This window comes from Cyprinodon tularosa, unplaced genomic scaffold (assembly GCF_016077235.1).
Source record: "Cyprinodon tularosa strain WSP-4 unplaced genomic scaffold, ASM1607723v1 ctg13, whole genome shotgun sequence".
NCBI lineage: Eukaryota > Metazoa > Chordata > Actinopteri > Cyprinodontiformes > Cyprinodontidae > Cyprinodon > Cyprinodon tularosa.
In genome coordinates this window covers 1463235-1490466 of record NW_024038114.1, presented here as the reverse complement: position 1 = coordinate 1490466, position 27232 = coordinate 1463235, and the positions used below count along the sequence as shown (strand labels likewise).

General features: G+C 39.9%; 1 protein-coding gene across 3 annotated transcripts; it reads left to right on the top strand.

Moving 5' to 3' along the window:
• Nucleotides 1-4929: 4929 nt before the first annotated feature.
• On the top strand, nt 4930-24513 carry neu1 (neuraminidase 1). 3 transcript variants are annotated; one of them, XM_038277061.1, is made up of 7 exons: nt 4930-5183; nt 7687-7876; nt 7978-8240; nt 19242-19424; nt 22410-22629; nt 22745-22978; nt 23060-24513. In XM_038277061.1, exons 1-6 carry the CDS (start codon nt 5097-5099, stop codon nt 22963-22965), a joined length of 1164 nt encoding a protein of 387 aa, XP_038132989.1. In that variant the 5' UTR covers nt 4930-5096; the 3' UTR covers nt 22966-22978; nt 23060-24513. The 3 variants fall into 3 exon arrangements, with proteins under 3 accessions (XP_038132989.1, XP_038132986.1, XP_038132988.1); XM_038277058.1 differs by having other exon boundaries at nt 22745-22981; nt 23062-24513; XM_038277060.1 differs by having other exon boundaries at nt 22745-22984.
• The last annotated feature ends 2719 nt before the right edge of the window (nt 24514-27232 follow it).

Below are 27232 nucleotides of genomic sequence, written 5' to 3'. Positions count from 1 at the left end.
TAAAATTGATTAAAAAATGAGTTCAATTCTACCCCAAAGTTTGTTGTGTTTCTATTGGCTGAGGAAGCTCTCTTTCCAAACAGCAGACATCTGTTGGGAGGCGAGGCCAAGTTGTGGCAGGTGGCACACCTGTCATGTGTTTTCTTCTTTGTTTGCTGGGGATTTAAGGAGCTACACCACTGTCATTCTTCCCCTGATTGTCAAACCCTGTGTTAAAGTCAAGCCCGGGGAGTTTTCTAACTCCTCGTGACTTACCTAACATTCCTTGTGACTCATGGTTCCTCCTTTAATTTGTACTAGTGTCCACTCCTTTTTTTAAAATGAATTGTGACCTGGGACTCATCACTTTTCCTATGATTTGAAGTCATTTCAAAGTGGAGCAACCCAGTCGATGTCCCAACTATAAGATGAATCTAAGAGGGGCAGTAAACATTAGGGTGATGGCAGAGAGGCCTTATAACCGTTTCTTATAACCAAATATCAATATACCAAAAGAAACATGCAAAAAACAATTATAAAGGGTGGACTGAATTGATAAACTGTTGCTACTGTAAGCTGAGTATTTAGCAAGGTAAGGCCCAAAGGTACTCATACCTCCAAAGATTTTTCATATTGTTACTCAATCATGATTAAATTAGACAGACATCTTTGAGAAGATGATAAATCGGTTTCAAACGTAGAATAAAAAATTTTTTATTTGTATTTGTTAAAAATATGATAAAGTCAATAATCCTTTCTCTTGAATGAAAGAAGCACAGCAATAAACCAATAAAGGTTTGAGGACATTACAGGGCTCCTAAATTTACTGCTCGGGCAAGGATAGCATAAACTAACAGTGCACACAAAGAGGAAGACCTACAAAATCATTTTTGGTTCATTGTGAAATAACAAAAGAAAGGGTATTCTTTTAGAAAAATATGCTGAACTAGATTTTTCATGCCCACATATGGACAGGGATTCTTTGGGCTATCCTGCCCCACTGTGGCTGAATAAGGGTCACTGCAAATAAACAACTACTGGGGGTAGTATTACATAATAGAATTTTCAGAATTAATATACATGTAAGCATGATGAATAACAATGATGATTGATTTAATGAATATGCAAATTATCTTAATAAATGATTACTGTTATTTTTCATATATCTCTTAGTACATTTACCACTTTATTTAGAGCTGTTTTTAAGACTTTACATTCTTATCTATATTTGTAACATTCTATTAGCTCATGTTCAACTTATTCTAATTGACTACAATGATTACAAATCCCTGTTTGATGCTTTCTATTTGGAAAAGAGTACAACAAGACATCTATGCGATACAGTATACCTTAATCATGTCTCTTGGGATTCAGTTTCAGGATCTATGACAAAAACTGCCCTGCTGTTTCTTAATTTTTCTGTTGCTTCTGCCATACCTTAAGGACATTGCTTTGAATGAAAGATTTCCCTTCACCACAATCATGTTTATGTCATTCATCTTGAGGGCCTATTTGGCTCAAATATTCAATTCAGTTCAGTCCATTTGATTTATAAAGAGCCAATTTACAACACATGTCATCAGAAGGAAATTTCAAATAGATCATAGTCATATTGGTTCAAGTTTCCATTGAAGGAAAACCAGCTAATTGCATCATGTCAGCATGTAGAGAGAGTAGACATTCGCTTGCATTTTGTCAGTGACTCTTCAGCAATCCTTCACACCAACAGTGGGGAGGGAAAACTCCTGTTAAAGGAAAGCTCTGTGTCTACACCTTGAAGCTTTCTCTCTCCGGTTCTTTCTTCCTGAAAAGAGATCACTCCAGACAAACTCTTTAAATAACGCATCACAATGTATCAAATAACAATGAGAAATGACAACAGATTTTGATAGAAATTGTAATCTTACTCAGATCAGAGAAGTTGCTTTGGGTTGCAGAATGCAGCTGCTTACCAACCGGGCTCACTTCTCGGGAAGTGGCCTGACAAACAGGTAGAGAAGCATGTTATACTTCAGTCTGCCACATCATCACATCATTACATCATACACTTTTGCAGATGAGGAGACATCCATGGCTCCAGCCTTACCAAAATATTACACTTTCTTCGTTCTTAGTTGAAGGACATCGCTCTCTTCCATCCCCAAATCTTTGCCACATACAGAATGAAGATTATAACTTTATATAGCCGGACCGAGGAAATGGCCCAATTAGATGAACTTCTGGGGGAAAACATCCATTCTGACATGCAACAGGTAGCTAATATTAGGGTGTAATGAATTCACACATCATCAATCATAAGTATCCTAACACTCCCTTCTAACAGAAATAAACCTACAGCAGAATCAGACTCAGTGTGAGGCACATTCGGAAACCGACTCGGGATTCAAGGAGAAGGAAGCAGACATACAAAAAGAAGCATAGATACAAAGGATAACCATTAACTAGCTCCATAGGTGGCTCTGGTAAAGAAATGAAGCATTAATCAGACAAACTCTGAACACATACAGTTTGTCACGGTAGAAGCTCAGCCAATATGTCTAGGAGAGAAACAGGTCTAAACACTGAATAACAGTCTCAATGCTAATATCTGTAATTAAATGTGCTCAGTTGATATTTCTTTTCAACATAGAGTCACAGCAAAACAGGAATAGATCAGATGAAGCTACTATGACAAAAATAACAAAAACAAAGAGAACATAAAGTTATTGGTTGAACTAACAAATTCATGCAGAGTGGGAGAATGCAGATAGAATGAAGCCAAATGATGAAAATTAAATATATAAAAGTTAAATAACTGCCTCTTTATTCCCTTTTACTCTTATATTTGTTGGGTTCCATTAATGTGATATGGAATATATTGGGGGGCAGTGTTGGCCTTGTAGTTAGAACAGTGAGCTTGTGCTCTGAGAAGGTTGCAAGTACCCGGTTCGATCCCCATAGCCTCAGGGTCCCTGAACAAGATCCTACCCCACATTGCTCCCTGGGCGCCGCACAGTGGCAGCCCACTGCTCCCCAAGGGGATGGGTTAAATGCAGAGATGAATTTCACCAATGTGAGATCAATAAAGTTCAACTATTATTATCATAATTTTGACAAGAATGTATTTTACTGAGAATATATAACTTGGTATACAGGCTTACTTAACACAGCTGCATGATTGGGAACGGAAATTGGACTGACTCTAATTTAGAATCTTTCTCTGTTTTTGGTAATTTTTAAGCATTTATCTTCAATGCCTTTTCCTCCTGAGATGTTAAGGATTATGTCATAAATAGGTATTACTGGTGAAATACCTGAGATGACCCTACAAACATGCTTTTTACCCTCTAGGATTTTCCTCCGTAACTCCAAAACTCTTGTGTAATTATGCAGCTCCTCAATCGACAGCTTGTCAATCTGGGCAGGCCTAAATTCACCGGTCTAAACTTTCTGGACCAATTAAGGCGTAGAAGGCCATAGTTTATGATGCCTCACTCCTAGAGCAAAAATGATCCATGATGCAGCAGCTTTTCTCAAACCATAAGAGTCAAGAGGGCAGCGGCATCAGATCAATGTTTTAATAGCTGGATATAGATTAAACATTATACATACAGGGTACATAAAATGAAATTCTGTTGATCAGGATGGAGGATTAGCCTGAGTTGCTGTGACTGAACATTGCCACCACTAATGGCCAACCTGACCAGTATATCTTTGGTGGTCGGGAAACCAGAGCGCCCAGAGGAAACCTACCGGTACACAGATATGGGGAGAATATCCAAACTCCAAACAATAAGACTCCTGCTGAGCCCCAGACTGAAACCCAGGACCTTCTTGCTGTGAGGCAAGAGTCCTAACCCCTGCTGCACTGTGCTGCCCTATGTATTGTTAAAACCACAACAGCTGGCTGCTGTAAGAGTTATTCTTAAAAAAAAAAAAAAAAGAGGACATCTATGCTACTCTCCTGCCTGGTTTTTGGGGTATGTGCCACATTTATCTAATTGATTCTTACCGTTTTTTTGCTGACAATGTTAATCCAATCCTGGTCCCATCTTTAATATCGAACTCTGCCCGGGCTTTTTAGACTGATATGTTGTATTCAAGGCATCAATCAATCTGGCTTGCCATACCAAGACCACACAGCATCTCCCTAACAGTTGGGCCTGCTCATCGACACCTGACTCTTTGCCACTTGACTGTGGCTGAGGTCTCCGACAAGGCTGTCCATGTTGAAATGCCTTCATTTTTAAGGGATTTGAGGACAAATTGCCCCACCTCTGGAGCAGGATTACTAAGAGCTTGAGACAGGAATCCAGTAAAGAACTCCTGATCTTCTTCCTGGGATTCCTGTCTGAAGTTCAGAAATACTCCTGCTCCAGAGGTCCTTTGTTCTTCAGTCCCAGAAGTCCAATGCCGGTCACAGCATGGTGGTAGTAGTAAATTTTTACGAGTACATAATATTGATTTTTTTTAAAATTATTATTATATTAAAATTTCTACCATTTTCCTTAGTATTATTACCATGCCGTTTCTGTGTCCCTTAAAGCAGGCCGGAATCAAGCAATGGTCTGGAGGTGCTGAAGGGGAAATATTTCTATAGGGAGAATACAGATGGTGTGCTATTCCTGAGGGTGATCTTTTTAGATCCTCATTTTCACATTTCCCTCTGACATTATAGTCATATGAATTAGCATGTAAGCTTTTTTCTTTAGTGATTGTATATTTTTTGTTTGTTTGCTGTAGGCTTCGTTCTTTTATTGTCTGTCTAGGGATAGTGACAGGTTGTTTCTCTAATTGTCTGTGGCTGATGTCCATACTGTTTGTCTCCTGTGTTTAATTTATTTTTTTTTCTTCTGCAGATTTACTGCTGCAGGGGGAAATCAAACGTATACAGGTTTCTTAATGGTGCAATAAAAAAACACTGAACTCCACTTTTATTTTGGAGGGTCAGGTAGTCACGTGACTTCGACAGTTGATCACATGACCAACCGATAAACAAGGCATAAAATGTTCAACGCTGAGTGAGTTAGTGAGAGAGAAAGCTTTTGTTTCAGGTTCTTTGGACACTTGACTCCTGTTTTGTTTGATTATTACTGGTCACAGTGAAGAAGGAGAAAGTTTCAGAAGCTGATTCAAGCATGGAAACCGGAAGCAGGGCTGCTGCTGTCTCTTTATGGCTCTGTGCTGCGCTGTCCGGCTGCTTTAGCGCCATCAACCCAGCTCAGGTAGACCGAAACCGATCGTTACTATGGTATAACATTGTCATATGCAGGTAAAAACAGGTAGAAAACACGCAGTTAAAGCGTGACTTAGTTAAGTCGTTAAAAAAGAAAAAGTTCTGGAGGAATTCATGTCATGTCAAGTGCAGAAGTGTCTAACTGCACCTGACTGCTTTATGCTCAGACATAAAGGAACTTGCCTTTCCTGTTTGGCAAGTTCCCTTCAAAACAGAGGAAACTTATAATGTTTGGCCCCATGATTTACTAAAATGTTTTTTAAAAAGTGTGTTTTTTTCCCTTTATGACAGGTTAACACAAAGCTATTTGTTTCATCATTAAAAATCTTAACTTCCTCTAAACCAGTGGTTCCCAAAGTGTGGGGCGCGCCCCCTAGGGGGGGCGCAATGCCATTGCAGGGGGGGCGCGGTAAGCGGCATGGATGAATGAAGAAAAAAAAAAAAAAAAAAAAAAGGGCTTGCTTTGACTGAGCAAAATGGACAGTTGTGACACTGCAACCCAGATTTGAGAAGATCTACAGCAACAAGCAGGCTCACTACAGCCACTGAAAAGATGGGAGGATTAAAGTACAAAGAAAAAACTCTCAGGGAGCTGTTCAATGTTTTCACTCCATTTTGCACAGAGGCTTTTTTAATGTATTGATGATAGCAAAGTTAAATATTGTTACAAATAAAAAAAAAAGAAATATGTTTAAAATAACACAGACAACAAAGAATCCTCTTCTAATCTACAGTATAGAACTATGAAAAAAATACAGTTACACAAAAGTGTTCCACTGTAAAGATGGTGTATAGTTTGTTTTGTTGCAACCTGAAGTGTGAAATAAACTTCAGTGGAGTTTGAAAACAAAATATGTGTATAGGTTTATTATATCAGGTTGAAAGCTGTGTGTGCCCAGTTGATTTTTTATTTTATTTTTTATTTTTTTCGGGGGCGGGGGGGGGGGGGGGGGGGGGGGGGGGGGGGCGTGGAAATTTTATTGTAATCCAAAGGGGGGCCCAGAAGAAAATCTTTGGGAACCACTGCTCTAAACTGTTGTGTGTTGTTAGTTTAATGGCACTCAGAGGGTCTGAATTTAGTCTTATACTGCATTAAAATAGATTTTAATGCAGTATACCTTATGTAAGTCTTTCTACCACGTCCAACTCAATCGGATATGGTCAAATCTGCATATGACATATCTAGGATTGTCAAAAATAAAGGGCAGATTTAGGGCCAAAATCACTGGGAGTCCCATGAATTCAGATTTCCCACTCAGGATTCTTTGTTTTATTACTCCTATTTGTTTGGTATATCTAAATGTATAGTCCCCACACTGCAAAAACGATATAAAAATGAGTAGAAATGTATTAAATTAAGTGTATTTACCCTTAATGTGAGCAGGTAAATAAGATGATTTGCCAGAGGAATTAATTAATTACTCTTAAAAATAAGATAATTAGATTATATGCACTTGTAATTAGACAATATAATAGTTTTTTTTTTCTTATTTTAAATATAAATTGTCTTGTTCTATTGGCAACGTGTTTCATTTACCTCCTTGATTTAGGAAAAAAAATGACTTGAGATTTACATTTTTTGCAGTGCAGCTATTTTATCACATACACATAGTCAGTTTTTTAATATAAATCATCTTTTATATGGCAGTAACTCAATATGTTTAGGTGTTTTACAAAGAAGACAATTTGCTGGAGTTTAAACTTAGTTTTAGAGTGGGGGGATTAGGCCTTTGTGTGTTGGTGCCAGACAGGCACCATATTTATTAACATGAAAATCATACCACTAAATGTTAAATAAGTGTACAAATATTTTTTTTTAGAATTTGAGAATATGTTTAGGTTGTTCCAGGTTTTATTCTTTTAATGTGCAAGTAATCTAGATATCTAAAATTAACTTTGCCTGTAACACTGGCGAATGAAATCGAGAGAGTTGCTTAGCTTATTTTAATGAATAATGCTACTTTCAGACCGCATGCGCTTGAAGCAGCAAAAAAGATTCTGCTGGTTCATTTTTGATGCATGTCCACTTTAAGGACAGACGTCCACTAAAGTGTGTCCAGATGTGTCTGATGCTTCTGCTGCTCCTGTGTTCAATGTTAAATCCATTGCATTGATAAAAGGATGTAACTTTTTAACTCCATGAATGTTTATGAAGTAAAATAATTTATCTAAATCCATAAATGTATTCAGCCAGGCTCTCAGCCTTAATACTGACAATCGAATAAAGGATGGCTGACATTTTATTATTCTAACATGCATAAGCTTGTGGGAAGTCATGTTTCATCATGTTTTCTGTATCTTTGCTAAAATGAAGGTTGCTCAATGCTTTACTTTGTAGTACTTTACCTGCTCAGTCAACTGTTACCAGATTGCAGATAATATAGGCATTTTTCCTGTCCTAACTAGTTTTGTCCACAGAACTTTTAAGCTTTTTATCTTTCTCTTGCTTATCCTCATTCTCAACTCTTTATGATCTGTTCTCTGTTGCATAGATTGACCCTCTGGTGTATGAGGAGCAGCTGTTGTGGGTAAGCGGAACCCAGGGCTATGTGAACACCTACAGAATCCCACTCATCACTTTCACACCCAAAGGTAGCCTGCTGGCCATAACAGAGGGTAGGAAGTCTTCGTCCAGTGACGTAGGAGCAAAGTTCATCGCAGTCAGACGTTCCACTGACAAAGGCAAGAAACCCCAGAAATTTTTATTTAAAAACCTCAAATAATCAGTGGGGTCTGGGATTACATTAGCAGCTCACTTGTTTTACTTCTGCTGTTCCTTGCAGGGAGCACATGGTCGCCCACCTCCTTCGTAGTGGATGATGGTAGCTTTCCAGATGGCTTGAACTTGGGCTCCGTAGTTGTGGATGAAGAGGCAGGTTCGGTGATTCTGATTTACACCATCTGCTTCCACCTATATCACTGCAGCCCAGCTAGCACCATGATGGTGGAAAGCTTGGATGACGGTCTGAGCTGGAGCCGGCCCCGAAACCTGTCGGTCCAACTGGGAGTGAAGGCTTTTGCTCCTGGGCCAGGATTCGGTATCCAGGTGAGAAAGAAGCATTAGGAGTGCATTGGGCTCTCCAATTATTATTTTTAGAACACAGATGTTCCCTAAAATGGGCCTCCATGTTCGTCAGAAACACACACACCTCAAAATTGCAGAGGAATTGCAAGCAGTTCAGCTTGCAGTTTAAATGCAATGTGTTCTTTTGAGATTGTCAAAAAAAACTCTGCATGTTTACTTCAATATAGACTGAATTATTTTTTCAGTTATACTCACTGCTGAGGACTTAACACTATAGCTGGATTCACCCAATACCACACATTCATTTACCTAAACACTGACCGATAGGCTGTTTGGTGTTATAATTGTTGAACCCACAACCTTCCACATGCAGACTAGTACTCTTCCCACTAACCAACCCACTAATAAGATGGACAATGATGTTTTAGATGTGGAGGCAGTGGCTCCAAATTTTATTATAATTGTGTGACATATCAGAGCCTCAATCTGATTGGCTGAACGATAAGTTGATCCAAATAAAAGGACGGATTCTAGGAGGACTCATCAGTGCTTTGAGCTAGGTCAAAATTATTGTGCAGGTTTGTACCTGTATCTGTTGTGGTCGCATTTTGACATAAAAACCAGCTACCTGGATCCTCTCATTTTGGTCACTTTGCTTCCTCCTAAGCGTATTGCTGAAACTGCTGGTGGAGCTGCAGAAACCACCTATGGAAAGGAAAGCAGCAACAGAAACCTGTTTAGTAACTACTGAGAGGATGTTAGCATCACAATTGGCTTCACATTAACGAGCCTAGCCAAATTGCTGCGACCAAGTAATGTTTAATACATTTGTGAAGGTTCTAAGAAATACAGGTTAGTTTTAATGTAAGGGCAGAGAACTGTGAGTGATTTTTTTTTATTGTAAGGCTAAAATTTAACCAAAACAGCTTTTTTTTGGCATCATAAGGAGCTGACAGCATTTACGTCACATGAACATAGTTAAAGCTTTTAAAATCATAATTTCTTCTCTCAGTTTTTTTTTTTTTTTTTTTTTTTTTTTACTTTACTAAATCCAGTTCCTAAATGAGCATTAGTGTTAATTGGATTTTTTTTTTTCCTTTATTTTTTTTAATTAACCGTATAGTTATAGTTACAAGATCATAGCTGATTTTTTTTTTTTTTTTTTGTTTGGGTGGGCATTGTTTCGTACTGCTGTTTATAATAAAACAGGGAACAATTTTGGTTGGTTCTGGTTTCACATCAGATGCAAAATAGTCATATAAACACAAAGGTTTTATGACTCAATTTGGGACAAGTTACCAATATTTAAAGATAACTATTCTTCTATAAAGTTTTGCCAGCAGGGCTTGTCTTAATGATTATAAATCAATCTAGCTATGTTGATCTGACATGATCCCTGTGATTTTTTATCAATACTTTTTCAGGTTATTTGTATAAAATCTGTTTCCATAAACCAACAGAAATATGACATTGTTAGCATTTCCACATCCTCTTTCACTATTTGAGGTGTAGTTTCCAGTTAGGACAGGATCCACCTTCTTTACAGCTTGGAGAAACTGCTATCCCTCCTTTACTAATTTTACATGTCATTAAGTCTTTCTAGAACAAATTTGCAACTATTTTCATAATCTATATTTGAGTGACTATTTCTTTATGAGCTTATAGACCCTGAATCTAAGAGGAAAACTAAACTAATAACCTGTTAATGTGGATATATTTCATAACTGATGATGGAATTTGGAAAAACATAAAACATTTATGATACAACAAACTGCTGTTAAAATTAAAATCTGAAACCAACTCACACAATCTTAAACTTTGCTTTTTGATAACACAACCATTTATCTAGCTTCTGCATCTCTTCTAAGATCATGACACAAGACATTTATCTGTAACTGTGCACAAAGAGAAGGTACAATTATCTCACTGATTACAACTTAAATCAATAGTCTGCAGTGGATTTTCTTTGTAAGCATCCTTTATACTTATTGAAGGAATTTTCAAGCAACTGTTTGGGAAGAAGATGGTTCTTAGCTGTTGCATTTCAGCAGGTTTTAGTGCTGATACTTGACAGGGATGATTACTTTTTTGTGATTAACTCTCTGTCAGACCAGATAAACATTGTTTGGAGTATGTCTTTTTCAGGTCAGAAAAGAAAAAAAAAAAGTCTATTTTGAGTAGGTTTATTTAATGGGGGGGACCCCACCCCCAAAGATGTAGAGTAATACTTCTAATGGCACAGTTATTGGCACCCCTACTCTCTATGCTTTAATACAACAAAACTTCATTTTCTAAAACATTTCATAAGGTCAGAGCAAACAGATACAGGATTTTACAACCATTACTGTATCACCTTCCCTTCTTTGTAACCCATTCTACAAGTTTTCTGAGCTTTTTCTAACAGAGGAAAGCTAAAGTTTGGTATTTTAATGATCTAATCAGACTATGGAATTTATCAAAGTCCCTGAGCCCCTTGTTAGAAGCACAGTAGAACTACAAGCCCATAGCATCACAGATCCTCTTCTATGCTCAGGAATATATAATGATGTTCCTTTCAAACTATTAATCAACTTATGGGTTTTATTTGTCAGTAGAACATGCCAGTATTTTAGGCTTGAAAAGAAAAGATGTTTTGTTTCTTCAGATAACTCAAATAAATGGTGCTTATCTACCTTTATAGCATATATACACTGTTAATAAGACTGTAATTTTGATTTTGTTAGAATCTTTAGTGTCTAGCTTACACTGCAGCGATTGAAGATTAATTTTCATTTTATGTGCTACACATCTTTCTTAGGTGTTGGTATCATTGTTTCAGGTGTTGTAGCTGTGTGTCATTACTGTGCAAACAAGAAGGATGAACCTTGGAGTGGCTCTTTGCTTTGAGGGGGAATGATTATCAGCCGCTGTTGATACAATCAGAAAACGAAGGTTATTTGGAAGGTTCTCCTTTTCTGGATGTGCAGTCTCCTCTATTTTTTGTATTCCAAGCCAGACTTCCTAACCTCACAATTAAAAATTTCTATAACAGAAAGACATGCTTTAAGATTACACAAAGATGCATTTTTGGATCACTAGGAGGAGGAAATCAAGAGAAACCACTCAAAGTAGAGAAGAAGGACGCATTTTTTTGTCCCCTCTCAATTGTAAATAAAGTGATAACAGGACTGTCCTGATATCAAATTAGTAAATGTGAAGTTTGTATTAATTTTTGGAGTGTGTTTAGCTTTATGATACACATCAATTGTGCAATAGTTAAAAAAAAAGCACGCAAAATGCAATGTTTTAGAACCTAATTTTTTATTGCTCATTTGCATATCTTTTTTAGGCAGGATTTTATAATAATAACAGTTGTGTCATGATGGGTTCTCAAAGAGCGACCCAAGTATGCAGAACACCACTGACGGACACAGGGATAAAAGTTCAACAAGTTTATTTTGATACAAGCACACTGAATGTACAGGTTCTGGCTCGAGCCTGGATACTGGTTCACCGGAGTCTGCGTGAGAGACAGTTCAGTTAGCGTTGCAAGCAGGAGCTTGATTTCTAGATGATAACTGATTGTACCTTGAGGGTTCTAGAGGTTAGCTTTGGGAGAGTCACTGTTGGATCTGGAGAGGAGTTGATCAGCAGAGTCCGCTTGCTGCTTCAGCGTCTCACGTCTAATTGTGAACAGACCTTGGGTTAGGGTTTTCCAGCTCTTAGTCCTGAGCTGCATGGAAGTTCTCTATGGTTCTTCGGGTTTGGCTCAGAGGGTCGGCTCGGCAGGTTAGCTCTTCCTGAGCTTCACAGAGGAGACACTGGTTTCCTGGAAGACAGAGACAACGGTTAGAATCCTGGCTGGATTCAAAGTCACAAAGTAACACTGAGAGTCTAGGCTTAGGCGCTGACCAACTGGATCAACACTGCGGCGTTGAGGCAAGGTCTGAAGACAGCTTATATAGTGGATCCTCTGATGATCTTGATGGGCTGCAGCTGTGCAGGAGGCTCACTCAGAAGGATCCACGGCGGACTCTGCTGGAGAAAGGTGGAACTTCTCCAGCTCCCAACAGTACCCCCCCCTCAACGACCGCCCCTTGGCGGTCCGGAAGAGGTTGAAGGGCAGGAACGCTCGTACTCCTCGATAAGGGCAGGATCGAGGATGTACGAGCCCGGAACCCACTGGCGATCCTCCGGTCCGTAACCCTCCCAGTCGACGAGGTACTGCCATCCGCGACCTCGTCGACGGGAGTCCACGATGCGTCGGACTGTGAAGGCTGGATGACCATCGACCTCCAGGGCGGGTGGTGGGGAGTCGGAAGGTGGGCACAGAGAACTTGAGACGACGGGTTTGACTTGTGACACGTGGAAGGTTGGATGAATCCGGAGAGACTGAGGCAGTTGGAGACGGACGGCAGATGGGCTGATGACTCGGGAGATCTTGTAGGGGCCTATGAATCTGGGCGAGAGTTTTCGGGACATCCCCTTGAGGGGAATGTCCCGAGTGGACAGCCATACCTCTTGGCCCTCTGTGTACTCGGGGGCGGGACGTCTCCTGGAGTCGGCGAAGCGTTTGTTGGTGTCTGAAGATCGGTTGAGGGTGGCGATGGTTTCTCTCCAGATCTTCTGACAGCGGCGGATGTGTTGGTTTACTGACTGGACCGAAATCTCTCTCTCGTCTGCGGGGAAAAGTGGAGGTTGATAACCGAGACTAACCTGGAAGGGAGATTGACCAGTGGAAGCAGATTTGAGGGAGTTGTGCGTGTATTCGATCCAAGTGAGAAATTGGCTCCAGTCCACGGGATTGTTAGAGGTGAGGCAACGAAGGGTGGATTCCAGCTGCTGGTTCATCCTCTCAGTTTGTCCATTTGATTGAGGATGGTAACCAGAGGTCAGAGAGGGTTTACAGCCAAGAGCAGAACAGAATGCCTTCCACACCTGGGAAATGAACTGAGGACCCCGGTCCGAGAGGATCTCTTGGGGAATGCCGTGTAAACGGAAGACGTGTTTGACGAGGAGCTGGGCTGTCTGGAAGGCCGTGGGGAGTTTCCTAAGGGGAATGAGATGGCAGGCCTTCAAAAAACGGTCTACAATGGTGAAAATGGTGGACATACCTCGAGAAACGGGGAGGCCGGTGACAAAGTCAATGGCGTTATGGGACCAAGGGCGCGAGGGAACCGGAAGCGGCTGTAGCAGGCCTGAAGGAGGTTGGTGTGAGGCTTTATTACGGGCACATGTGGAGCAAGCCAACACATACTCCTTGACATCTTTATGGAGGGTGGGCCACCAGAAGCATCTTGAGATCAAAGCTATTGTTCTGCTGACTCCTGGATGAGCAGAAAACTTGGCAGCATGCATCCATTGGATGAGACGGGACCTGACGGAAGATGGTACATAGGTTCGGTTAGTTGGACCGTTACCTGGATCGGGTTCAGTAGCTAGGGCGGAGTTGATAAGGTCAGTAATTTCCCAGTTAACCACTCCCACAGTGCAGGAAGCCGGAAGGACTGGTTCAGGCGTCTCGGGATGGTCGACGGAGTAAAGACGAGAGAGAGAATCGGGTTTTACATTCTTGGATCCGGGTCTGTAGGAGATGATGAGATTAAACCGTGAGAAGAAAATGGACCACCTGGATTGACGAGGATTGGCTTGCTTGGTTGACTGGGTGTAAGCCAGGTTCTTGTGGTCAGTCCATACTAGAACCGGATGCTCAGCTCCCTCCAGCCAATGTCTCCATTCCTCCAGCGCTAGTTTGATGGCCAACAGCTCTCGGTCTCCCACATCGTAATTCTGCTCAGCGGAAGAAAGTCTACGGGAGAAGAATGCACAAGGGTGGATCTTTTGATCCGTGTCAAGTCTCTGGGATAGGACTGCTCCAACTCCAGAATCTGAAGCGTCCACCTCGAGAATAAACTGTTTAGCTGGGTCAGGCTGCATTAGCACTGGTGCTCCGGAAAATAAAGATTTTAATTTATCAAACGCAGCTTGCGCCTCAGGAGTCCACTGAAAAGTGCGTTTGACAGAGGTCAGAGAAGTTAATGGAAAGGCGGTCTGGCTATAGTTCCTGATGAACCGACGATAAAAATTTGCAAAGCCTAGAAATCTCTGTAGCTGTTTGCGGTTCTCTGGAACTGGCCAGTCTAAAACTGCCTTTATCTTGTCCTCAGATGGTTTTACCTGGCCGCCCTCGAGCACAAACCCCAAAAAGGTGACTGAAGACTGGTGAAATTCGCACTTCTCGGCCTTTACGAACAGCTTGTTCTCCAGCAGTCTCTGTAAAACAAGGCGGACATGTTTCTTATGTTCATCGAGGTTCTTGGAGTAAATGAGTATGTCGTCAATATAAACGAAGACAAACACATTTAAAAAGTCTCTGAGAACATCATTCACGAGGGCCTGGAAGCAGGCTGGAGCGATAGTTAGACCAAAAGGCATTACCAAGTACTCAAATTGGCCCAATGGAGTCTTGAAGGCTGTTTTCCATTCATCTCCTTCTCGGATCCTAAGAAGATGATATGCGTTCCTTAAATCCAGTTTAGAGAAAACTGTGGCTCCCTGTACGGGTTCAAATGCAGAGGCGAGTAGAGGAAGTGGGTATTTGTTCTTTATTGTGATCTGGTTCAAACCTCGGTAATCAATACATGGTCTCAGGGAGCCATCTTTCTTTCCAACGAAGAAGAACCCGGCGCCCAAAGGAGAGGAAGATGGGCGGATTATTCCTGCAGCTAATGATTCATTAATGTATTTTTCCATGGTTTCTCTTTCAGGCTTGGAAATATTATACAACCTGCTGCTAGGTAGTGGTGCACCAGGTAAAAGTTCAATGGCGCAGTCATATGGTCTGTGTGGAGGTAGGGACGTCGCACTGACCTTACTGAAGACAGGAGCTAGGTCATGGTACTCGGAAGGAACAGAAGAAAGGTCAGGAGAGTCCATCTCCCCCCCACCTCTAGGAGACCCCACCAAGGGGGCAGCTGAACGGAGGCATGTTTCATGGCATGAGATGGACCATGATTCCAGGTGACGCTCTGTCCAATTAATGTGAGGATTATGCTTCTCCAACCATTCGAAACCAAGCACCAGAGGGGAACATGCAGAGGGAAAAACAAAAAATGTTATTGTCTCTCGGTGGTTACCTGACAGAAGTAGCTCGAGGGGCTGAGTTTGATGGGTAACTTGGTGAAGTCTCTTTCCGTCAATAGCAGAAACACTAAGAGACTGAGTCAGAGGAATGGTTTCAATTTGGAGTTGTTGGACGAGGTTAGAATCTATTAAGTTCCGTTCACAGCCTGAGTCGATGAATGCAGAAAAGGAGAGGCTTTGGTTAGCACAAAACAACGTGGCAGGAAGTAACAGTCGAGGAGATTTCTTAGTGTTAATTTGGCCCGCCAGACTCCTCAGATCCTCTGGCGGGCCCAGGCTTTTGATTTAGCCGGGCAGGAAGCGATGAAGTGTCCACTCTCACCACAGTAAATGCATAGTTTGCTTAGAAAACGTCTTTGTCTCTCCTCTGGGGTTAGCCTCGTGTGTCCCACCTGCATGGGTTCGACATCTCCTTCGCCCGAATGAGAGGCCTGAATGGGCAGCGGTAGAGACTGGGACTTAGGTCTCTGAATGGGCAGCTGCTCTGTAGAGGAAGAACAAACAGTCACGTTATGTGAGGCAGAAGAAAGTATCCCCTGCTTTTTAGAACTGTTTCTGGCACGGATTCTATTGTCCAATCTAATGGTAAGACGAATTAGATCTTCGAGGGTAGCTGGTTCGTCGAGGGTTGCAAGCTCATCTTTAATGTGCTCATTTAAAGCCATGAAATAGGCTCCCTTCAGAGCGCTTTGGTTCCATCCGGAAGCTGCCGCTTTAACCCGGAAGTTGATGGAGAATTCAGCCACAGAAGAATTTCCCTGTTTTAGATTGAAAAGAGCTCGAGAGTCAATGGTTTGATCTGTCTCTTGGTTGAATACCTGAGTAAATTCAGAGAGGAAATCAGAGTAATAGCAGTTAAGGCTATCGTCGGTGGCAAATCTTGCCTGAGCCCACTCCAAGGCTCTTCCTGTTAGCTGAGAGAGGATGAAGGTTATTTTTTTGTAATCCGTGGAAAAGCTGCCTGGGGAGTTCTGAAAAATCAGACGACACTGAAATAAAAATCCTTTGCAATCTTTCATGTTACCAGAAAATCTTTCTGGAAGACTTGGGTGGAACTCTGATGACGTCACTGCTGGTGACCTCGGAGGTGGAACTGGACCCGGAAATGGTTGTGGTGCTGGTGCAGCATTAGCGCTGTTCAAATAGTTAGCACAGCTCTGTAGCATATGGTTATGAGTATCAACCAGGCGGTATAACTCACGGAGCGCTTGGGTTTGTCCTTGAATTTGGGCATCCTGCTCCTCAAATCGGCGGGTGAGGTGATCTGCTGGGCCTTGAGTTTGGCCGCAGTGTTCTGTCATGATGGGTTCACTAATAGCGACCCAAGTATGCAGAACACCACTGACGGACACAGGGATAAAAGTTCAACAAGTTTATTTTGATACAAGCACACTGAAAGTACTGGTTCTAGTTTGGGCCTGGACACTGGTTCACCGGAGTCTGCGTGAGAGACAGTTCAGTTAGCGTTGCAAGCAGGAGCTTGATTTCTAGATGATAACTGATTGTACCTTGAGGGTTCTTGAGGTTAGCTTTGGGAGAGTCACTGTTGGATCTGGAGAGGAGTTGATTAGCAGAGTCCGCTTGCTGCTTCAGCGTCTCACGTCTAATAATGAACAGACCTTGGCTTAGGATTTTCCAGCTCTTAGTCCTGAGCTGCATGGAAGTTCTCTAGGGTTCTTCGGGTTTGGCTCAGAGGGTCGGCTCGGCAGGTTAGCTCTTCCTGAGCTTCACAGAGGAGACACTGGTTTCCTGGAAGACAGAGACAACGGTTAGAATCCTGGCTGGATTCAAAGTCACAAAGTAACACTGAGAGTCTAGGCTTAGGCGCTGACCAACTGGATCAACACTGCGGCGTTGAGGCAAAGTCTGAAGACAGCTTATATAGTGGATCCTCTGATGATCTTGATGGGCTGCAGCTGTGCAGGAGGCTCACTCAGAAGGATCCACGGCGGACTCTGCTGGAGAAAGGTAGAACTTCTCCAGCTCCCAACAAGTTGCATCACAGCTTTGCACAGACTGTTCTAAGGGACATCTAGGAAAGCCCTAGTGGGACTCTTTCAGGCATTGAAGAAAAGGATTTCTACTGGCCTTTCTTAGTTGGTATCACATACGTATGTTACACTAAATATAAACAATCATTAATCACACTATTCCTTTTGTTTTATTACTTCTGTCTGGCTTATCTATTGTGTTGCCTTGTTTATGTTGCTCTATACAGGTACTGCATTTATTTCTGTTTCTTGATGTAGATTTGAGGGGTTACCAAGTATTTTGTAATGTCTGTTTCCAGGGCAGAGCAGGAGACCTAAAAAGCTTTATTTAGACAAGTTGAATATATATTGTACTCCATGCATACGTGTGCTTTGATTGATTTTCTATGGTAATTGAACAACAATTATTTGAGGTTTTTTTTGTAGGAGGAGCTTCCAGAATCAAGCCTGGAGAAGTTGTTCACAAGCTTGGGTTGTGCACTAATCCTCTATAACCAGTGGCCTAACGCTGTCTTGCATTTTGTTTATAGGATTATAGGACTTTTTCAAGCTCAATTTTGCTTTAGATTATTAAAAATTCTCTTCTTACAATGCGCTTTCACTTGCATGGAGAATAAAAACAGAAACAGGTGAGGCATCATTTGGTGTCCTCTTTCTGATGCTTTGCCTCCTCTTTTATAAATGTTTTGTTTTTTGTTTTTTTAAAGCTACAGTGTGTAATAATTACAGGGATATACAGTCAGAAATGTAATATATTATACATAACTATGTTATTTTATCATCATCTACGAGCTCAGCCTCTTAACCTTAATATTTGCATTGCCTTAGAATTCGTTATTTATAATTACATAGGAGCGGGTCTCGCAGCCATGGAGGCAGACATCTTTGCGCTACGGCAGCGCAGAGCCAACAAACTAGTGATTGCGAGATCGCCAAAATGTCACAACGATGTAGAAAAAATAACGGGTATATTTATTATCTTAAGTGTACATGAAATCTATACCCTACACAGACTAATGAAATACTATCTGTAAAATTAACTATGTAAACAGACCTCATCAGGTGAGGTAGGTGATGCGGAAGTCGTGGAAGACATTTTGTCCCGTAAAGCTCGCCGTACTGTTGGGGGGGGAGAAGTGGTGGGGGGGGAGATGTTCATGTTGCTGCAGTCTGCAGTCTGACCGCTAGATGTCGCTAAAAGTTACACACTGTAGCTTTAAGTGGGTCTTCCTTTAGCCATTTTACATGCTACTAGAAGCAAAAACAGGTAAAACCATAATCTATCTTTTTTTAACATCCTTTTTAAACTATCCTTTTTTATCAAGATAATATGTAGACCAAGTGTGGTCTACATATTACATAAAATGTGCTGCAAACACAAAGTTTAATCCATAAATCTCGTAAAAGCAGCACCACCATCTACAAAGTTCATCTCCCCCTATTTCTGTGGTGCACAAGTTTGTGTTCACTATTTTTATCTATTAGGCACCATAAAATAAGCTACAGAATACTAAATGTAATCAATCCATATTTCAGAAAAGAAGAAAAAATTAAATTTAATTTTTGTGCAAAACTATTATGACTGATATACAGTTCAGTAATTTTATTTATGGATTCATTGATTTTTTTTTTTATGTGGTAACAAAAAATGGCACTAAGATTATTTGGTGGAATTCATAAAAAGCACTAACACAAGAGTAATCAGGCAGAGGGGTTGCACCATGACATTAGGATGCAGGGAGTCTCATGCTGGGATAGGCAACAAAGTCTGTGAGGCTTTACCTGATTCTGAGTCTGTGCTGGAGAAATGGTAAATCTAAAGGCTTTTTTTTCTCTCCTAACAAAAAAAAAAAAAAAAAAAACAATATCAAGAAGGGCTGTTAAAGTTTTCTTTTTTTTTGCACTATAGAAGCGCCTTAATCCTGCAAAGGGGCGGTTGGTGGTCTGTGGCCATGGGACCATTGAGGGGGACGGAGTTTTCTGCATCCTGAGTGACGATCATGGAGAAAACTGGTACAATGGAGCAGCCCTGAAGAGCATCCCTTATAACCAACCGAAAAGAGCTCAGGACTTCAACCCCGATGAGTGCCAGGTTGGTTTGTACGCTGCGGTTTCTAAGATATGTACAGATGGGGACTCTGAGGATCCCTCTGTCAATGTCAACATAGTATTTCTGTTTCTGTGTTTTATTTTAAAAGAGGACAAAAGGAAACTTTTTTCAGTTCACAGAAACTTACACACCCTGCTGGTGACCATTTTTAATTTCCTTACTGAGCTCTTGGTGGGTCCAAGGTGCCTCTTTGTAACCTGGCATTCGCCAGATTGTTATGTGTATAACTGAGTTGAGTTCTACGTTATCAATTTGGGATGGCTGCCATTCAGTCTGTCCATGAAAAGGAGGGACGTTTAGTACAATACTTTGACGTGCCAGCTAGTAACCTCCTTACATAATACACTTTCAGCCAATCGTTGCAGCGTAAATAAATCAAAGATTTTCAAAATCCTGTCGGAAGTATACTACAGACATCTTTCCCATCTTCAAATGCACTAAGTGCTTCTCTTTGCTCCTTTTTTAAATGAGAAAATGCCCAGGCCCTTCTGACTCGTTATTCCTACATGTCCCGCCCCATGATTCCTGCTAAACCTTTAAGATCAGATTACTGAAGTTGACTGACTCGGCTATTTCTAAAACTTACGGCGTCCAGTTAATGGTTGTCGCCTTGGATACCTGGAACCGTGAGGAACCTTCCCAGGGGGCCCAGACACCCAAAACTACTGAAAGATTCAATTCTTTGGGAATCTGGACAACGTTCTGCATTTTTTTGAATAATGAATTCTTCTCTCTAGCAGCAAATCCTGAAGGTTAATGTCAACCCATCAATGTATGACCTTAAACTCTGTCAATCCAGAACAAGTAAGCCTACCTCTGAAAACGTCAGTGACCACAAATGCTTGATGGCAGTTCTGGTAGCTTTTTTTCCCATTCAAATAAATGAAATGGTCAACAGTGTTTTGTATTTGCTCATGTTATCTTTGTCTGATATTGAAATTGAATACCTTTAACATCACTGTGTGGGAAAAAGATAGAACCGGTTGAAAACAATGCCCTGATGATTTGCCACTCTTAAGTGACACGAACGTTATCAGCAAACATAAGAAGCTCTTAAACCCTTCATAGGTTCAAAGTCTAATTTTGTATCTTTGAAGATTTGATGACACAAATTTGTATCTGGTAAGGAGAAAAAATACGCCATGGTGTGGTGTTTAGGATAAATACATTGCTGCTGAGGAACTCGATTATTATTTTCTTTTCTTGTGTGCAAGCATTTCGTTGCCTCACAAAATGAATAATTTTAACTTAATTTTGATTTTAAAGTATGAACATTGTTTTTTTTTTCAGTTAGTTACAGAGGTGTCCACCATTCCTGGAGCATTTAGTTTCATTTCTATATCATGTTTATTTAAAGCTACAGTGTGTAATAATTACAGGCATATAAAGTCAGAAATTTAATATATTATACATAACTATGTTATTTATCATCACCTATGAGCTCAGCCTTTTAACCATAATATTTGCGTTGCCTTAGAATTCGTTATTTATAATTACATAGGAGCGGGTCTCGCAGCCATGGAGGCTGACATCTTTGCGCTACGGCAAGCGCAGAGGCAACAAACTAGCGATTGCGAGATCTCCCATGACGCTCAAAAATAACTACGGCAAGTTGAGAGAGATTAACTGAGGCGGTACTGAACAGTAGATGGCAGTATTATGCCTGAGAAGCGTTTAGTCTGCCTGAAACCAAAGAAGAAGAAGAAGCAGGTATACTGCGCCTCAGTAACAAGAAAGGTGAACAAGGCGGCAGGCGTGAGTGACTTTGCAAACTGTTTGGCACTGTGTGGCCAAACATCAGACGAATGGAGGATCATGCCTACTCTGTATCACAACGAAAAGCGGCGGGCACCGAACCCCCGTCATCTAAGAAGCGGAAACACGACGAGAATAAACGCAAGCGTGACAAGAAACGGCAAAAAACACGGATCAACATTGGCACGGCATTTACACGATGGAAGTCACTGATGGAGGAAAAAGGTTTTCAAAGTGACGCTCAAGTTGCCAGTTTTCTCTTGGACAGGTAATTAATCCTACACACACAATTGTCTAATATCACTGCAGTTTTTGGAGTACAGGATGCTCAGACCTGTCTAAAACAATAACATGCTGCGTGATGATGCTGTTACTCTCCAGTATACTTATTCAGCAACGTCCCTGACGTTTCACAGGTAATGATTCAGTAATTTTCTGTAAAATAATTTTCTGGATATATACCTCGGTTACTTCTCTCCGGCTCCTTTGGAGATCTTCAAGCCTTTCCTCCTCTGCTCTCACCCCGCTGGCTCCCCTCTCTCGCCTGGCCCTAGCTGCACGGCCTCCCTGCCTTCGCCCTCGTCCTCTCCCTCTCCCTCGCGTTGTAACCCCCGTGCCACCAAAATGACTTGGACTCTGTAAACGGGGGATATATATTCTTCCAGCGAACACAATCTCGCTGTTAAACTAATGACTACAATTACTTCGTCTGTTTATATCACCATGCAAAGCAGCTCACCAAGACGTCACAACGATGTAGAAAAAATAACGGGTATATTTATTATCTTAAGTCTACATGAAATCTATACCCTACTCAGACTAATGAAATACTATCTGTAAAATTATCTATGTAAACAAACCTCATCACTTGAGAGGGTAGGTGATGTGGACGTCGTAGAAGAAATTTTGTCCCGTAACGCTCGCCGTACTGTTGGGGGGGAGAAGCGGTGGGGGGGAGATGTTCATGTTGCTGCGGTCTGTAGTCTGACCGCTAGATGTCGCTGAAAATTACACACTGTAGCTTTAATAAATATAGGTACAACCGAGAGAGGTGTTGAACTATGGTAATTTTTGGATCTACTGCCCCCTGCTGGCTGCATGTGTCAACATTTTGAGTTTTACTCAATTTAGCAAGAAAAGAGTTTGGAAAATGAAAATGTTTTCATGACATGCATTCATTTTAAGCCTGACTCCTCTTCTGTTTTCCTGCAGCCTGTTGAGATGACAGATGGCAGCATCATGATCAACGTCCGGAACCAAAACAACTACCATTGCCATTGCCGCATTGTGGTGCGCAGTTTGGACGGAGGCTTGACCCTCCCAGTGGATGAACTGTTTTTCGACTACAACCTGATTGATCCTGTAGTTGCAGCAGGAGCTCTGCAGAAAGATGGAGTGCTCTACTTCACCAACCCTTCCAATGACCAAAAGAGTAAGAAAAAAAATCAAAAATTTGCTTTTGCAGTTGGTGTAAAGTTAACCAATAATGCTTAGACTGGAACAAAACTGAAGGTAATAAGCAAACTAACCTATTGTTCTCTCATCAGGAGTTAATCTGACGCTACGATGGTCGCTAACAGATGGAAAATCCTGGGAGGAAAAAGCCATTCAGATCTGGCCAGGGCCCAGTGGCTACTCCTGCATTACGACTCTGAATAGCGGATCTGTTGAAGACCAGAAGTACATCTACGTCATTTATGAGAAAGGCCACAAGAACACAGTTGAGACCATCTCGTTTGTTAAGCTCCACCTGTATGGCGGCCGGTAGGACATGTTGGTCGAAGGTAAGAGGAAACAGCTCCAAATAAATTAATATGTTTTTTTATAAAATCTGACTTTTTTTTTAAATTTGTTTTATTCCCAGATCCAAACCTTAAAGGGAAAAGGGACCAGATGATTTTGAGGTGCAGAAGCTACTCAGGAAAACAGCACACTTAAAAAAGATGCTGGAAAACTTGGTTCTTAACTGTGAATTTCCAGCAGTTCAATGTGTTTTTCCTTCATTTTTCTTTTTATGATTTTTCTTTTTTTCTTTCTTTTTTTACATTTGTCACAGCAGGAAAATTAGATTTTTATCCTGTTCTGCCAAATTTGAAAAGCCTTAATTTGTATTTTAAGTGACAGAATCCGGCAAGCAGCGAACGCTGGGCAATAAAAATAAAAGAAAGGTTCACATATTTTTTTTTTACCCTAGCAATATACTTTTATTCTGTATACATGCTGCTGAATTTACAGTTAAACGTGTTTGATAGACTAACCTCTTCAAAATGCAGATTTTTACAGATGGAGAAATTTTATACATTTCTTAAGTTAGCATTAAGCCTGTGGCTCATAGATAAAAGCTGTGTTTGTTCTTGAAGATACATTAGGATGCGGAAACTTCATCAGCCAATGCAATGAGGTAGAACTTCATAATCATGTAGCTTTTTATAGAAAATGAAGAATTTTGCAAAGAGGATACTTATGTTAACAGATATTTAGGTCACTTAAGATAATAAACCCAAAGTGATTTTAATGGGGTAAAAAAAGAGAGTGTCTTTACCAGCAGTGTGACCTAATTTATGGAAATTTATGTCAAATGTTAAGACAGTCAGGGTAAAAAACAGCTTTGCTACAAGAAGAAAGTAAGAAATTATTGAGACATGATCCTGAACCTTCAAACCTGAATCCAACCCATACTCAAATTTATATTTGAAATATTTGAGATTAACTATATCTGATTTTATATTTTGTTTTTAATTTAATTGAATAAAATAATATCCCTGCCATGTGATGAGGCACTTAAATATCTTTCACTGAGATTAGCTGATTTGAAAGAAAAACATACAAATTTTACTTTTCTTGTTAGAGAGACTGAATGCAACACACCATCAATATGGCCGTCATATGGTTTGAGTCCAGGCTCCACTTGGATTTGTAATGGTTAGTCAGATGCCCCAGCATGTATTTTAAACTGTATAAAAACAATGGAAAACCCAACATCTGCCAATTCCTTAATGTTTTTTCATCACAAGACACTTTAAAATATTATTGTCTGTTCTCATGTGTTGTTAGTTGTTTTATCAGACATTGTTTATTTTTCTTTTTAACCAAACCTATCAGATATTTTTTCCTCTTGAGGCATCTGATTTCTAAATCTAAGTTCCCATGATTTAATTATTTAAGGGGTCTCTGTAAAATGAATAAAATAAGTTAACTGATTATTTGTTTTGTTTATTTATGGAAGTGATTTAATCTAGAGACCTGGGCGGCTTTCTTGTCCTTATAATTAATCTTTTGTCATAAATTCCTGTGCAAATAAATATAAAATGCTTTTGTCATGGCTAGGGTATTGTTAGTTAGTAATCTTAAGAGACAACCGCCTTTTTAAAAAAAGGGTTTCTACATAACATATTTTTGCATGGCTAAAACATGTAGATTGTTCAACATTTTTAGATTTTATCCTTATGTATGTCTTTGTTGACAAAATGTATTTAAAGCATTATGTAACTACTAATGTACAGTTAAACCAGATATGTAGGTAGGCTATATAAGAAAGGCACATTACTTTTTATTTCTCTCACAGTTATAAGGACATCCTGGCTTTTTAGGTTTCTGACTGATTCATTACAGTTGAGTAAAAGGAAACATACATATATGTTGAGGTGATATATAAAACACTTCTTTTATGTGGCACCATAGGAAAATTTAGGGGAAAGGATCGCGAAGAAAATCTTTTGATTTCAAAATAGTCTGATTAATCCTTTGATAAAATCTCTAGAACCCTGAAGTGGACATTTTCATATGAAAATATAAACGGCATTGGGAATGTCCAGCCATCTTGGATTTATGAGGATCTGGCAACAAAGAGGCTAATTGGGGGCATCGGGAGTGAACCGCAGTATCAGGCAGTTACCTAAACATCCAACAGTCACAAAAGAGATGGCATAAATAAAGTATGCTGATTGCATAAGTGTGTGAGGACCAAGGTGTTCATTACTAAGTTGTGTGACTAGTAAAACTTTATATAAATCAATTCCATTCGAGGAAATAAATGAAACAGATGATGAATAAATGAATGATTACAGCAACAATTTGCAGCTATGCACCAGTAGGAAAAAGAGGGACTTTTCGACAGTCAGTAAAATAATTACTTTTTTGACAGCGTTGCTAGATTAGATGGAGAGTGCCCTTATTGGCTTGAGGAATACAGATAGCATAGCGGCCAAACCTTTATGGTTTGGCCATAAAGTACATAAAAAACACTCATTCGATACAGAAAGAGTGTATTTCAGTGAAGCCCAGGTGTTCCATGTGAAAAGAAAAACTCAGATAAGCATTTTACTGAAAAGAGATTGATATATTTCAGCGTTTGTGATCATTTTGATTAATGACTTTTAGCAATTGAAAAACTTAATTAGTTTTCCTAGATGTTAAAATATTTTTTGAGATCAATAAATAAATACTTTTTACACAGAAATGTTATGTTAATATCCACAGAGTCCAGAGACAACCTGCTGTCAGGGGCATTTTAAAGCAGAAAGTCGCTGATGGGCTACAGGGAATAACAAAAAAATATATATTGCTGATGAGGAATGCTGTTCAGAAGTGATTTTAAGCAACCATGTTAACAAAAAGTTGAGGGAAGGAAAATATGTAAAACTGCATATTAAACTATAATACTCATTTATTTTGGATATCAAGCTCCAAGAGGAAGGTAACAGATTAAAAATGAACTCAGGTAATATATGAAATGTCCACCATTGGTTATGGTTTGGGTTGTGGTGTCATCTTCTGGAGTTGGTCCAATTTATTTAATAAATTCAAAAGTGTTTTCAACCATCTAACAGGATATCTACCAGAAAATGTTTCTGTTTTCTTCTGCTGACATGTTCTGCAGAGATGCAAGGGATTTTTGGGCAAGTGTTAACAGTGCACAAATGTTGTGCACTGTAAGGCTGCAAAATCCCTGGTTAGAAACAAACTGCAATTCTGTGTCCTGAAAAAAAAAAAATGTAATGAATTACCTATGGGATGGGTTAAATGCAGAGGACATGGGCTGTTGAAATATACAGCTGCAATAAATATAATTTTCTTTACTGGATTTTTGCATTTATATATTGGCTGGTGCCCATATGGATACCTGCTTTGATAATCACTTTGACTTAAATCTCACAAAGCTTAGCTTATACAGCATTTGTACAAGGAACAAGGGAACAAACAATGGAAATAAGTTGTTTTGTTTATGGCAACCTTCTTTCCATAGGTTTTTTCCCTCGTCCCATGCTGTACTGGTGCATTCATTCATGCAAAAGGAGAACCAAATACTGTGAATAAACACATTTTTATTTAGGTATGCATTTCTGTATTATTCAGTATGTATTATATTTTGCCCTATGATGTATATTTAAAGAGAAATTCAAACATTACGTGATAAAATGCTATAAATAAAATACGTGCTTGGGTTGAATATAGCCCCAATTCACAACGCATGTCATCTCAAGGCACTTTACAGTTCACCAGATCATACAGTCAAATTGATTCAAAGTTTTCTATCTAAGAAAAACCAGTTGATTGCATCGACTCATTGACTTGCATGCTTGTAGTGACAGTGGAGAGGAAAAACTCTCTTTTAACAGGAAGAAACCTCCAGCAGAACCAGGCTCAGTGTGAGTGGCCATCTGTCGAGGCCAACTGGGGTTCAAGGAGACAGAAGCATAGATACAAAAAGAAGCAGACATTCAAAGGCAACTGTAAACCAGCTCCACCAGTGACATTGAATATTTTGAATGTCAGATGCTTTGGTAACTGCCTGTTCTAAATGTTGTAGCGTCACCTATGTTGTCTTTTGCAAAATAAAGAAGCGTTTATATAAATGTGTTTTATTATCATTTTTTAAATCAAAACATGTTCATGTTTTATATATAATACATTTTTATAATTCAACAGGGTACATTTTTAATATAATCTAAATGTGATTATATCCACCAAGACGTGATAAATACCAGGTGCCATAGTTATAAAATATTGTATATTCTTAAATTAAGAGCTTCTGT

Bases quoted from the DNA above. Each gene is read 5' to 3' on its own strand.
- neu1 (XM_038277061.1), top strand. From the start codon at position 5,097: ATGGAAACCGGAAGCAGGGCTGCTGCTGTCTCTTTATGGCTCTGTGCT. The intron at 5,184-7,686 runs GTAGACCGAAAC...TCTGTTGCATAG, and splicing joins GCGCCATCAACCCAGCTCAG to ATTGACCCTCTGGTGTATGA. The intron at 8,241-19,241 runs GTGAGAAAGAAG...TTTGCACTATAG, and splicing joins GGCCAGGATTCGGTATCCAG to AAGCGCCTTAATCCTGCAAA.